Raw genomic sequence first — 13521 nt, 5'->3', positions numbered from 1 at the left:
TCCCCCCTCCTCTAAACAAACCTTGCTGTATTTCTGAAAGGCACTGGATTGGTCTAGCAGGAATCAAGGAAAGTAAGTTAGCAGGTAAAAATAAATTTCATCTTCTTTTTCATTCTGCTAGACCAGTCTATTCGGCAGAATGTACCCAAGCACTGTCCCTCAGGCTGTTAGAAGACAAGGCGCCCTCCAAAATTCTGCCAAAAGCCCTTCTAGTAGTGCCTAACTAAAAGATACAGAAAGGACCATACAGCTGATTTTAATAAATATTCTGTGGAGCAATTGCTCTGGCCTCTGCCTAAGAGGCCACTTGTCAAATGTTCACCTAGTATCACCTTGACATAATTGTCAATTTAATAAAGTGTGCTAAGGGAGACATTGATGCCAGTTCTGCCTTATGTGGTCCACTGAACAAAAAACATTGAGCCCACTTACACAAGACACAGGTGACCTCCAATTAAAGGATGAGGACTATGTACATCCAGCTTATGTAGCATCACTCCAAACTCCTCTTTGTCCTTTCTGAGAAGGTTGGAAGAGAAATCATCTGATTCACATGAAAATGACAAAACTGCCTTAGGCAAGGACAAAATCATATGAATAGAAATTGAGTTAGTCACATGATGCCAAGCTGAGCAGAAAGTATGAGTGAAATGCACTCTCAAACTCTCTACCTCATTATCATAACCAAAGTTGGAATAGTTCAAGCTTTCAACTGATTAGTAGGTTCTCTGGTAGAAAATGTGACAACAAAAATAGTGATGGTGCCAAAGTGGTGGCACTCCTTTCCGAAGGAATTAAAACTGGAAAAGGACACCAGAAAGTTCAAGAAAGGGATAAAAACCATCCTCTTCACAGACTACTTTAACAAATAACAGAGAAGATAGTTATCTCCTCCCCCAATAGGAACACAATAGGATGAACACAGTAGAGATGCCCAGAATGTTGAGGATATGACAAATAAAGTGAAAATAACTAGAATTATCAAGATGTGTATAAATAAAGGATGAACATACTGTAGAACATGATACTGGTATTGTGTGTGTAAATAAGTAGGATTTATATAGTACATAGTACACGATTCTAGTATTAGGTGTGTGTTAAAGGGCTCAGCAGGAAAGTCTAACTTAATTTAAAAAGCATTTCATTTGGCCCTGCCATTTTCTTTTCTCCATTGGACCAGGAGCAGCAAAGGATCCCCTCGGACGTGGAAGCGCACTCCGCCCCTCCCCTGAGCCAGTTAAAGGGCTCAGCGCACCGTTTAAGGCGCCATCAAAGGCGCACCCCTTTGCGAAGCGACTGAGAAGTGACCCCACGTACAACCTCACCTCCACCGCTCCTACCCTAAGTCGCTACTATCTCAATACAATGGGGGAAAATCGTGTCCCATTCATCACTACAAGGCACATCCTCCACCCTGACAAACTTTGCCTGCTGTATAATCGTAGTCATTTATTCATTGCTGGCTAACTGAACCTCTCTGTCACTTCTTTAAGCCATTGAAAACCTGCTTGACCCACAGAACTTACTCATGCCTTACTAGCTCCGATTATTCACACCACTTTTATCACGGTTCATAGACAAAACCGCGGAAGACAAAGGCGCGCACCGAAGAAAATGACAGTTTTTAGGGGCTCAGATGGGGGGTTTTGTTGGAGAGCCCCCTCACTTTACTTAATACAGATCGCGGCGGCATTGTGGGTGGTTTGGGGGGTTGTAACCACCCTCATTATACTGTAAACTTAACTTTTTCCCTGTTTTTAGGGAAAAAGTGAAGTTTTCAGTAAAATGTGGGGGTTACAACACCCAAACCCCCCACAACGCCCCCACAATGCAGCGCGATCTGTATAAAGTAAAGTGGGGGGGGGGGTTTCCCCCCACACACACCCCCGTTGGAGCGTCTAAAAAGTTATTTTCTTCAGCGCGCGCCTCCGCGCTGCGCTCAGTTGTCGGCGCGCACCTTTGTCTTCCGCGGTTTTGACCTGACACCGTTATCACATGCACTATTCCACTATTTAATCAATCTAACTGCAATTAAGCTCTGTGTAACCGTCCTCAACTATCCTTATTTTCCTCCCCACTCCGCCTACTATCCTCTCTCCAAAGCAAACATGAAACCCACAAAAAAATATCCTCCTCCCCTATGCCACCCTATACCTAATCTTTGGCCTGAAAAAATCCGACCACATCTCCCCACACTCAAAAAAACTGCACTGGCTACCAGTCAAAGCCAGAATTATCTTCAAATTGGGCTGCCTCTGCTACAAGACATTATTCGGCTCCTCGCACACCTACCTCATGAACCACTTTGTGCTACACGACAATCACCGCCTCTCCTGCAAAACCCTTCTATTCTCATTACCCACTCCCAAGGGATGTCGATACAAAAAAATTCCTTGATAGGACACTAGCCTTTCAGACAGGCTCTTCTCCTGATTTCTCCATCATACCAATCCTTCAGAAAACTTCTGAAAACCCACTTATTTGACAAGGTTTTCCGATCCATCCAAACCCTTCATAGAAACATAGAAGATGACGGCAGAAAAGGGCTACAACCCATCAAGTCTCCCCACTCTGCTTACCCACCCCCTGTCTATGCCCTAATGACCCAATTTTCTTTTCTTGACCCTCGTAGAGATCCCACATGGGTATCCCATTTATTCTTAAAATCTGGCACGCTGTCTGCCTTGATCACCTGCACTGGAAGCTTGTTCCAATGATCAACCACTCTCTCTGTGAAGAAATACTTTCTGGTGTCGCCATGAAATTTTCCGCCCCTGAGTTTGAGCGGGTGCCCTCTTGTGGCCGAGGGTCCCTTGAGAAAGAAAATATCATCTTCCACTTCGACCCATCCCGTGAGATACTTAAATGTTTCAATCATGTCTCCCCTCTCCCTACGTTCCTCGAGAGTGTAGAGCTGCAATTTGTTCAGTCTCTCTTCATACGAGAGACCCTTGAGCCCCGAGATCATCCTGGTGGCCGTCCGCTGAACCGATTCAATTCTGCGCACATCTTTACTGTAATGTGGCCTCCAGAATTGCACACAGTACTCCAGATGAGGTCTCACCATGGCCCTGTACAAACGGCATTATGACTTCAGGCTTTCGGCTGACAAAACTTCTATTGATACAACCCAATATCTGCCTTGCCTTAGATGAAGCCTTCTCCAATTGATTGGCAGTTTTCATGTCTGCACTGATGATTACTCCTAAATCTCATTCTGCTGAAGTCCTAGTTAAAGTTTCTCCGTTCAAGAAGTACGTCCTGCATGGATTTCCGCTTCCGAGGTGCATGACCTTACATTTCTTAGCATTGAAGCCTAGCTGCCAGGTTGAGGACCAACTTTCCAATGTAAGCAGATCCTGCGCCATATAATTCTGTAAACTGCATTCACTTACTATATTACATAGTTTGGCGTCATCGGCGAATAGTGTTATTTTACCTTGAAGCCCTTGAGTCAGATCCCCTATGAATATGTTGAAAAGGAGTGGACCCAGGACCGAGCCCTGCGGCACTCCACTGGTCACCTCCGATGTTTTAGAGAGGGTACCATTAACCACCACCCTCTGAAGTCTACCACTCAGCCAATCATTGACCCATGCAGTTAGTGTCTCTCCTAACCCCATCGATTCCATCTTGCTTAGCAGCCTGCGGTGTGGGACACTGTCAAAAGCTTTACTGAAGTCCAGGTACACGACGTCCAAAGACTCTCCCAAGTCCAACTTTCTTGTTACCCAGTCAAAGAAGCTGATGAGATTGGATTGGCAGGATCTACCCTTGGTGAATCCATGCTGACTGGGATCCCGAAGATTCCCTTCATTCAAGATCGTGTCCAATTTGCTTTTAATTAGTGTTTCCATGAGTTTGCACACTATTGATGTGAAACTCACTGGTCTATAATTCGCAGCCTCTGCCCTGCAACCCTTTTTATGCAGAGGAACGACATTAGCTAATTTCCAGTCCAGGGGAACTTTCCCCTTACTTAGGGAGAGATTGAATAGCTCAGCCAACGGTTTCGCCAGGACATCGCTCAATTTTCTGAGCACTCTTGGGTGCAAATTGTCTGGTCCCATGGCTTTGTTCACCTTGAGTCTTGCCAGTTCACTGTAAACTTCACCTGGTGTGAACTCAAAATTCTGAAATGGGTCTTCTGTGCTTTGTGTTGCCTTCAACTGCGGACCGTGTCCCGGTGCCTCACAGGTAAAGACTGAGCAGAAGTATTCATTCAGTAGTTCGGCTTTATCGGAATCTGCTTCCAAGTAACTTCCGTCCGGTCTTCTAAGGCGTACTATCCCGCCTGTGTTCCTTTTTCTGTCACTAATATACCTGAAGAAGGATTTGTCCCCCTTTTTAATGTTTTTTGCCAGAATTTCGTCCACTCGAAGTTTTGCCTCCCTAACTGCCATTTTGACCGCTTTAGACCTGGTCCTATATTCTACCTTTGCCTCTCTTTTCTCCGTACGCTTGTAGGAGAGAAACGCTTTTTTCTTCTCCTTAATGAGGTGCGAGATCTCCGCGGTGAACCATTGGGGTTTATTGTTTCTTTGTCGTTTATTTACTGATTTTATGAAGCGGCTAGTTGCTTCATGTATGGTTGATTTCAGTGTTAACCACTTAGCTTCTACATCATCGGTCTCTGCTTGGTCCTGCAGCGTTCGATGGACGAAATCTTCCATGCGTTCGAAGTCTGTGCCCCGGAAATTGAGTACCTTTGTTTTCGTGTTAGATTTAGGGAAGCCTTTCCTAAGGTTGAACCATACTATGTTGTGGTCGCAGGAGGCTAGCGTATCTCCTACTGAGATCTCTGAGACGCTTTCCCCGTCGGTGAGTACCAGGTCGAGGATAGCCTGGGCCCTAGTGGGCTCCGTTACCATTTGTTTGAGATGTGCTCCCTTTATGGAGGTTAAGAGCCTCCTGCTACCGCTAGTTGTCGCTGAAAATGAGTTCCAGTCTGCATCAGGCATATTGAAGTCCCCTAGCAGTACAGCTTCTCCTCGTAGAGTGATATTCAATATGTCTTCAATAAATTCTGCGTCCATGTCTTCCAGTTGTCTTGGGGGTCTGTATTAGAAAGCTGCACGGGAACGGGGACGACGGGAATCCCGCGGGTTCCCCCTTCGGGTCATGGGGATCCCATGGGGATGCCCCCTAGGGTCACAGAAATCCCGTGGGGACACACCCTAGGGTCGCGGGGTTCCTGCGGGGCTGGATGTACTCAAGTCGCGCGGCTCTTCTCCCTACCTGCTCTGCCTGCAGCACAGAGCCAAACGGAAGTCTTTCCGACGTCAGCGCTGACGTCGGGAAGACTTCCGTTCGGCTCTGTGCTGCAGGCAGAGCAGATAGGGAGAAGGAGAGTAGCCTCGCGGCTCGAGTGGCTACCAAGGAAGGGGGGCGGTCCGCCCCGCCCTGGGTGCAGCACAGCCGGCCAGGTCCCTTACTTTTGTGGCGCTTCCCCGACCGACCGACAACAGCCCCGGTCTGACAAACCTCCCTGCCCTTAACCACGAATCTAAATTACCTTCTTACAGAACTCTGACTGAAATGAGGCGAGGAGCTGAGTGGGAGAGGCAGTGGGAGAGGGGTAGGAATCAACTCCCAGATGAACTTGGATAAAGGCTTAATAAGATAAGATAAAGAGCCTAAAACAGAGAAAACCATCTCTGCCACTTCTTACAGCGGTGCTGTATAGAAGATTGTCTGGATGCAGCTAAAAGAGTCTGGTGGGATTAGGAAAGAGCAGCGTCTGCTGAGGCCACCCCTAAAGGCACCAAGATGTATTACAGACCTTCGACTCGTGAGAAAAAGATCGTTGCCAAGGCTGAAGCAGAAAGAAGAGCCACGGCTGTCTGGTCCACCCAGGGACTACCAAAAGCATGGAGGTCAATTTCTGCTGAAGCTGAACTAGTGAATTAAGAGAGGAATTGAAGGCAACGCCCAAAGGGATTGATCCGATCCATCTATCCAGGAGAGAGGCAGCCATTGCTAGACGATGAGAATATTGTCTAAATAAATTGGCAAATAGTGATTGAAGGAGGACAGAAAAAGGGTAAATGTCGAGAAATTTTGCAGGTCCAAAAGCACTCATTCTCTTAACAAAGAGTCAGAGAACTAAACTCTCCTGCTGAGGTATTGAGTACATTGCAACTTGAGTGGCTCAGCATACAAAGAGAAGTGGAGATGAAGTGCGCTCAAACACCAAAATTATTTGAGTGTTGAAAAAAGATGAAAGAAATGTAAGAGACCTATGTGGAAAAACCAGTAGGAACAAGTCTGGAATGTGCATACTGATTTCAGAATGCATAAGCGTCTAATTATAAACTATATAGAAGAAGCCATCAGTCCAGAGGTTATTGAAATAAGGAGGAAAAGAAAAAAAACATCTTAAAAAGGATGTAGTGGCCTCCTCCTCCCCTACAGACACTCCCAAACCTCCGGACCTTTTAGAATCAAAAGGAGATAGAGTAAAAAGTTTTTTTGGAGAATGTTCATGAAAGAAAAGGTGTAGAGAAAAATAGTTGAAAGAAAGAACTGTATAAACCAGTTCTGGAAGGAACTGTATAAAACAGTATAAACCAGTTCTGGAAGGAACTGTATAAAACATTGATGGTACAGTGGAAGACATGTTTTAAGAAAAATTTGGTTGATCCTGTTTCAGAAATAAAGTAGTGCAAGGTTCTGATATGGGAAGGGATCTAATTTATAGGCTCTACACCCCTGTTAGATCCCATCATGTGTTTATATTAATGTATCCAAGCAGCAGGAAAAAGAACCACCTTAAAAGGTTCTACACCTCATGGTGGAATCCAGAAGTAGTTGTAGTCTGATTGATGCATGCCAATTTGTGTTATTCTTGCTGAAAAACTTTTGTAAGAATCCAACTTTACAGACTCTACACCCATGTTATCCCCTTTTAGTAGAATGGAGTCCAGATAATAGGAAAAAAAACAACTTACAGGTTGGTTGGTTTGGGGTTTTCTGGGGGAGTCTGTTGTTTGTATGTTTGTTGTTTTTTTTTGGGGGGGGGGGTTAGGCTGTTATGGCCATATATGAAAAAAGAAACCTTCAATAAGGACTGTGAAAGTCATAGGTCGGTTGATATGAGAGACCAATGTTGATGGTATAGTGAAGGCAAGCTCCGATTAATCTAAGAATTGAGCAGTTAAGAAAAGTTACACTGAATCAGTTCAAGGCCTCTAGCACATTTGCCGCTATTTCAGTGGCTGCCCAGAAACAGAAGGTGTAGAAGGAGAATGTCTCCGATGTGAAGGAGGTTGATTGGTAGATATTTTTGAAGAAAAAAAAAAGACTTTAGACTTTGCTTTATTTAAAGTATTCCAAGCCTGCTCATGTTGAGCTAATTTTTGTGCAGCAACTTCGATGGGCTTGCCAAAAAGCTCCTTCCCTAGGCATGGAATACTGGCCAATCTATTTTGAAGATTGAGGTCTATATCAGGAAGTCTGAGCCAACCAACCTACTGACATAACAGATGCTCTAAAGACAGTTGAAAAGCATCAGTGTGTGATCTTGGAAGATACATCGCAGTCTGTGACAGAGTATGAATAGTCCACTGAAATTCCACAAGATGCTCTGAAGGAATGTATTGCTCAAAATCGGTCAACCGTCGTACATGTTATTGAAGATACAAAGACATGTAGAAAGTGTAATTAAGAATTCTGTTCAATAGCATAGAGTTCTGATAAAGACGACGTCCAAACTTGTCCATAGAATGGTCTTCGCATCTCAGAGGAAATGAGGCATGAACTCTGGTAGGAAAATATTTTTTGAGAGTCAATTTCACCAATAATGATGTGGAAGTTGTGGACTATCAAATCCTGGAGTAGAGAAAATTCAGTAAAGTGAATTCATCTTTCCAGGAGTAGCCATGACAGATAAAGGCATCTCCCAATGTTTAAATAGAATCTGTTTAAACATTTCATGTAAATGCAATTTAAAGAGATCTTTGGAAACTCCATGAAACTTCAATATATTTTGAAATTCAGTATTTAATGAAGCATTAGTCTCCACTGAAACAGACAAATCTTTGCACAATTGGTTAATGTAAGCAGCAAAGGAGACTTCTTCAGGAGAGGATCTTCTTTGGGGAAGTACTGCACCAACAGACTCGGACTCAGAAAAGGAAAAACCACACTCCAAGTCAGACTTTGAATCAGAGAAAACCTTTGGGCAAAAAGGAGTAGAAGCAACCCTGCGACGTTTTCGGTAGCGATCCGATAAAAAGGCAGAAGAGGATTAATGAACTTTCTGATGCCTCTTTAAAAAAGGAGGTTGACGTAAGGAGGGACTCCGATGTCTTGGTCTGGAATGCCTCATAGAAGAGGAGGACTTGAGAAGAAGTAGAACTTCTATGTGAAGAGCCAAGCCTGGAGGAAGAACAAGAGATAGAACTATGATGCCTCATAGAAAATCCCTGAGCAGTATTTTCGATGCTCCAATGGATCGGTGGTATCGGTAACTTGATGCCTCCCAGTAGTATGTTCAGGTTTGGCTAGTACAAGGGAGTTGATTGTAGGAGACGCATGCAGTGTGACCTAAGAACAGTGGCAAATCTCCCTGTGAAAGAACTCATCGAGTTTCTCCTGGAAAGAGTGCACCAGTACCGATGGCTCAACAGCCGGTACCCTCGATGCAGCAGGTTGTGTCGGCATGGGTGCCTTGGCAGAGGACACACCCCATATAGGAGAAACCACCTGTAGATCAGAAGAACGATGGTGACGTCTATTGGACTCAATGCTGTCGAGGTCTGTGACTCCAGCTGAGCAGCATGCACCAATACTGAAGGCTCACCAGCCAGTACCATCAGTTCAGCAGGTTGTCTCGGAGAGAGTAACCTAGACGAGGATGCACACCTAGGAGAGACAACCTGCAGATCCTTAGATCGATGGCGTCGATGTGTGGTTTGCATCAATGCTGTAGAGACCGATGATGCTTGCTTGGAAGAGGATGTCTCCGTAACCGGCTTCCCCGATGCTAGATTTCCTGATGTCAATGTCAATGTAGGAGTTATCAATGATGATGGCTCTGAAGTTTTTCCAATGTCCATAGTGGAGCCAAACAACTTCTCCTGTTGAACTCAACGGGCTTTAATGGAGCACTTTTGCAAAGTAGAACACTTAACACAAGATTCAATTTGGTGATGAGTGCCCAAACACTGAAGACACCAATTATGGGGGTCGGTTATTGAAATAGGCCTCTGAGACCTACAGCACTTTTTAAACCCCGTTGTTGGTTTAAACATGGGAAAAATCTCATTGGCGAGATTAAACTCAATGGTGAATGAAAACACCACCAAGAGAAAAGAACCTCAAGGCCGATGCCCGAGATTGTTGAAAAAATTTAAAAAAGAGAATAAAAATATATTTTTTAGAAAAAACAGACTAGATAAAGTAGAACACCAAAACTAGAAAACCAATGTAAAAGAAACAAAATAAAAGAAATGCAAAGTGGGAAGGCAGCACCGACTGAACAGAGTCTTCTTCTTTCCACAGAAAACGAAGAACTGAAACACCATGAGCTGGCATCGGGCAGGAAGGCACTCGCACATGTGCGGTGTGGGTAGTCACAAAGTTTCTAAAAATTTAAAGTGACAGCTCACTTTTCATGCTGTCTGTACCGGACTCCATGGATAAAGTCACCAATATGTGAGAATATGCTACCTGCTTGTCCTAGGATAATATATGTTATGTTTTCTAAATAAGAGCAGCTAGCATTTATTTAGTTCAAAATAAGTTCTAAGCTGTGGCATATTGTAGATCTCTAGATCCCAGGAGCTAATGTATACAATTAGCACCCCTTCTCCACAACAACACAAGCCACATCACAAAGGACCTGTGCTTTAGTATTTTGTCCTTCCAGCTACTCCTCTATAGTCCTCTCCCAATCCCCCCTGTTGATATGACACTGGATTCTGGAATAAAAGATAATATATGATGTGATGTTCTAAGGAGGAAGACTCAGGAGTAACATTAGAAAATTTCAACATAGAAAAATTGGTGAATAACAGAAGCAAGAACAGTAACAATGTAAAAAGGCCTAGAAAATATTTAGCTACTAATAAATGAAAGATAAACTAGAAGTAAACTGGGAAGACTAAGTTGACTCTGCAGCCTTTATCTACTGTCATATCAGAAAGTCAATTGTTTAAGCTTCAAAAGTAATTTGGTGTTGAAAGAAATTTATTTTTTTTCATAATTAGTAAAACTCTGCCAGTGGATAGCAACTTATTCCTTGGCATTAGAGCACCACCATGTGGCAATTACATCCTGCTCATTTAAAGATAGAATTCTATTTCAAAGCTTTTCTCTTGTAAGACTTCTGAAGCATGCACCAGTTTAGTGAACCATTCTGCAAGAATATAAATATAAAAATTGGTACTTCATCTCAAATGATCACAAGGAAATAAGCACAAAAACACTAGTTCACATCCCAACTAGAATAAGCAGCTCTGTTTGGCTTCCCACCCACCTCTGCCATGGTGTTCTGAATAGGAGTACCAGTCAGCAGCAGCCGGTTGCGACACTGGAACTGCAGCAGGATCTTCCAACGGACACTGTATGCCAAGCAAATGTTTGTGTTACCACCAGTATCAAAACAAAAGACGAGGTCAATTCAGTGATCTGCTTCATGCCAGAATCACTTCAGTAAACAAAGCACTGGTGCAATTTAACAAAAAGTTAGCTTAAAAAAAAGATGATACTCCATACTACTGTGCCATCTAATTGCAGGTGGTGGGTCAGTGAATGATAGAAACTTCAGGTAGGTTGTCATAAAATCAATTGTGGCAATTCCTTACTCAGCAAGAGTTGGTCTCTTAATGCCAGTAAGTTTTCTATTGCTCACAATACAGATGCTTTTGTTATTTTACAATCCATGCTTTATTACGGGCATCAGCCCATAGATTGTTGCTCCAGGAGCTGGGAATCCTGTTCAACTAGAGGAATCAGCCTGTAGACTGTTGCCCTGGGAGCTACTACTACTATTTATTATTTTTATAATGCTACCAGATGCACACAGCGCTATACATTAAACATATAAGAGATGATCCTTGCTCCAAAGAGCTTACCATCTAATTATGACAGACATATAGGTCAAAAGGTAAAATCAATATATTCTGCTCTTGAAGGGAAATATAAAGGGATGAAGAGGAAGAGATAATAGGAGCTACAGAAGGAATGAGATACAGATATAGAATATTGAAAGTTGGAAGGGTTGGGATGGGAGGGATAGGGAGGGAAAAATATTGGAAAGATGTTGTTATGAAAAATAAGGAGATATATGTAATAGAATGGGATATTTATTGTGCATTACTGGGTATAATAAAATGTTTAAAGTGTTTGAGGAAGAAGGATGGGGGGAGGGACAGATTTAATGTCAGATTAATTGTATTATCAAAAAGGGATGTATAATTATATATAAATTTGGAAGGAATATTTTATTGATATGGAAAAGGGTGGGAGGTGGGGGGGAATAAAAACATGTATAATAATATTGTTTAAGAATGCCAAGTGTGTTATGTAAATTAATTGTAATAATACTGTACACTTGTTGAAAGAAATAAAAAGGAATAAAGATTTAAAAAAAAAAAAAAAAAAGAAAGTTGGAAGGGTTAGGATCTAAATGCAGCTTCAAAAAAGTGGGTTTTGAGTCTGAATTTGAATACCGCCAGAGATGGAGCCTGGTGTACCGATTCAGGCAGGTTGTTCCAGGCATATGGCACAGCAAGGCAGAAGAGGTGGAGTCAGGAGTTGACAGCAGAGAAGGGTACAGACAAGAAAGACTTACCCGAAGAATTAAGTTCCCAGGACAGGAGCTGCAGAGTGAGTACACTTGTAGGTCAGTAAGGGGAGTTTGAACTGTTAAGTGGACAGGGATCCAATGAAGCGACTTTAGGAGAGGAGTAACATGAGCATAATGATGCTGGCAAAATATGAGGCATGCAGCATAATTCTGAACAGACAGAAGGGGAAGGGAGAGATGGTTTAGCAGGAGACCACGAGAAGCATGTTGCAATAATCCAGTCGAGAGGTGACAAGAGCGTGGATAACAATCTTGCAGCATGCTCAGAAAGGAAACTCCAGATTTTAACAATGTTGTATGAAAAAAAGTGACAAGTTTTGGCGATTTGTTGGATATAAGAAAAAAGGACAGAGATAAGTCAAAGATGACCCCAAGGTTACAAGTAGAAAATGACATGGGGAAAAATTCTGTCCCCGTCACTGCCCCGTCCCACCATCCTCTTCACTGTCCCGTCCCCACCGTCCCCTTCACCGTCCCCGCTGTCCCTTTCACCACCCTGTCCCCATCTTTAGCGTCTTCTCCTCTCCATCTCCCCACCCCAGCACCCTTCACGCGGTCCAGCAGCTCCCTCCCGCCGGCCAGCTGTGCATTTCTCTCCCTCCCTCTTACCTTCTCTTGTGGCGAAACTGGCAATTTGTATAAGGCTATGCGCTGCATTACAGCCGAAGCCTTGAAGTCGCGTCGGGTTGCCTGCTAGAAAAGTCTCCTCCAATGCAACCGGAAACAGGAAGTTGCGTCAGAGCAGATTTTTCCAGCAGGCAACGCGACGCAACTTCAAGGCTCCGGCTGTAATACAGCTCATAGCCTTATAGAAATTGCCAGTTTCAACAAGAAAAGGTAAGGGAAAAGGAGGGAGGGAGGGAGATGCATGGCCAGTGGGAGAGAGGGAGCTGCCGGATCAAATGCTCGTTCACCGCGCATGCTAACCATTCACCGCTCCATGGGGCGGTGAATGGCCTTGTCCCCGATCTCACGGTGACCTTTTTTTTGGTCACCATTTTGGCGGGTTACCCACGGCTAACCGCGGGTAACAACCACCGTGTCATTCTCTAGTTACAAGCTGATGCGACAGGAAAGATGAGAGCGTTACCCACCGAAATAGAGAATGTAGGGAGAGGAGAGGCAGGTTTAGGAGGAAAGATACTTTAGGAGTTTAGTCTTGGCCACATTTAGCTTTAGATGGCAGCAAGATATCCATGTAGCGATGTCAGACTCGGGCCTGGATTGCCGCAGAAATTTTGGGCGCAGAGAGGTAGATTTACAAATCGTCAGCAAAGAGATGGTACCAGAAGCCATGAGAAAAGATTAGAGGGCTAAGGGAAGAAGAGCAGATAGAAACATAGAATATGACGGCAGAAAAGGGCCGACAAGTCTGCCCAATCATGATCCCTTCCACTCTCGAGAAACAATCTTCTATCATACCTCTGTAGCGACCCCACATGTTTGTCCCATCGTCTCTTGAAGTCGAGCGTGCTACTAGCCTCGACTACCTGATGTGGAAGACCATTCCATCTATCAATCACCCTCTCGGTAAAGAAGTATTTCCTGGTGTCCCCATGAAATCTTCCTCCCCTAAGGTTTTAGCAGATGTCCTCTTGTCACCGTGGGACCCGTAAGAGTGAAGATTTCCTCCTCCTCCTCGAAGCGGCCCGTTATGTACTTGAAAGATTCTATCATGTCCCCCCTTTCTCTGCGTTCCTCGAGCGAGT

General features: G+C 43.9%; 1 protein-coding gene across 1 annotated transcript in view; it reads right to left on the bottom strand.

Annotated features, from left to right (window-relative positions):
• INO80 (INO80 complex ATPase subunit) overlaps positions 1–13521 on the bottom strand; it is a 348126-nt gene that overhangs the window by 175675 nt on the left and 158930 nt on the right. Inside the window, 1 exon segment of the mRNA XM_033951235.1 lies at positions 10481–10565. Coding sequence (XP_033807126.1) covers positions 10481–10565 — 85 coding nt within the window.

The sequence above is a fragment of the Geotrypetes seraphini genome, chromosome 7 (genome assembly GCF_902459505.1).
Source record: "Geotrypetes seraphini chromosome 7, aGeoSer1.1, whole genome shotgun sequence".
Lineage (NCBI taxonomy): Eukaryota > Metazoa > Chordata > Amphibia > Gymnophiona > Dermophiidae > Geotrypetes > Geotrypetes seraphini.
This window is presented reverse-complemented; position numbering and strand designations above follow the sequence as displayed.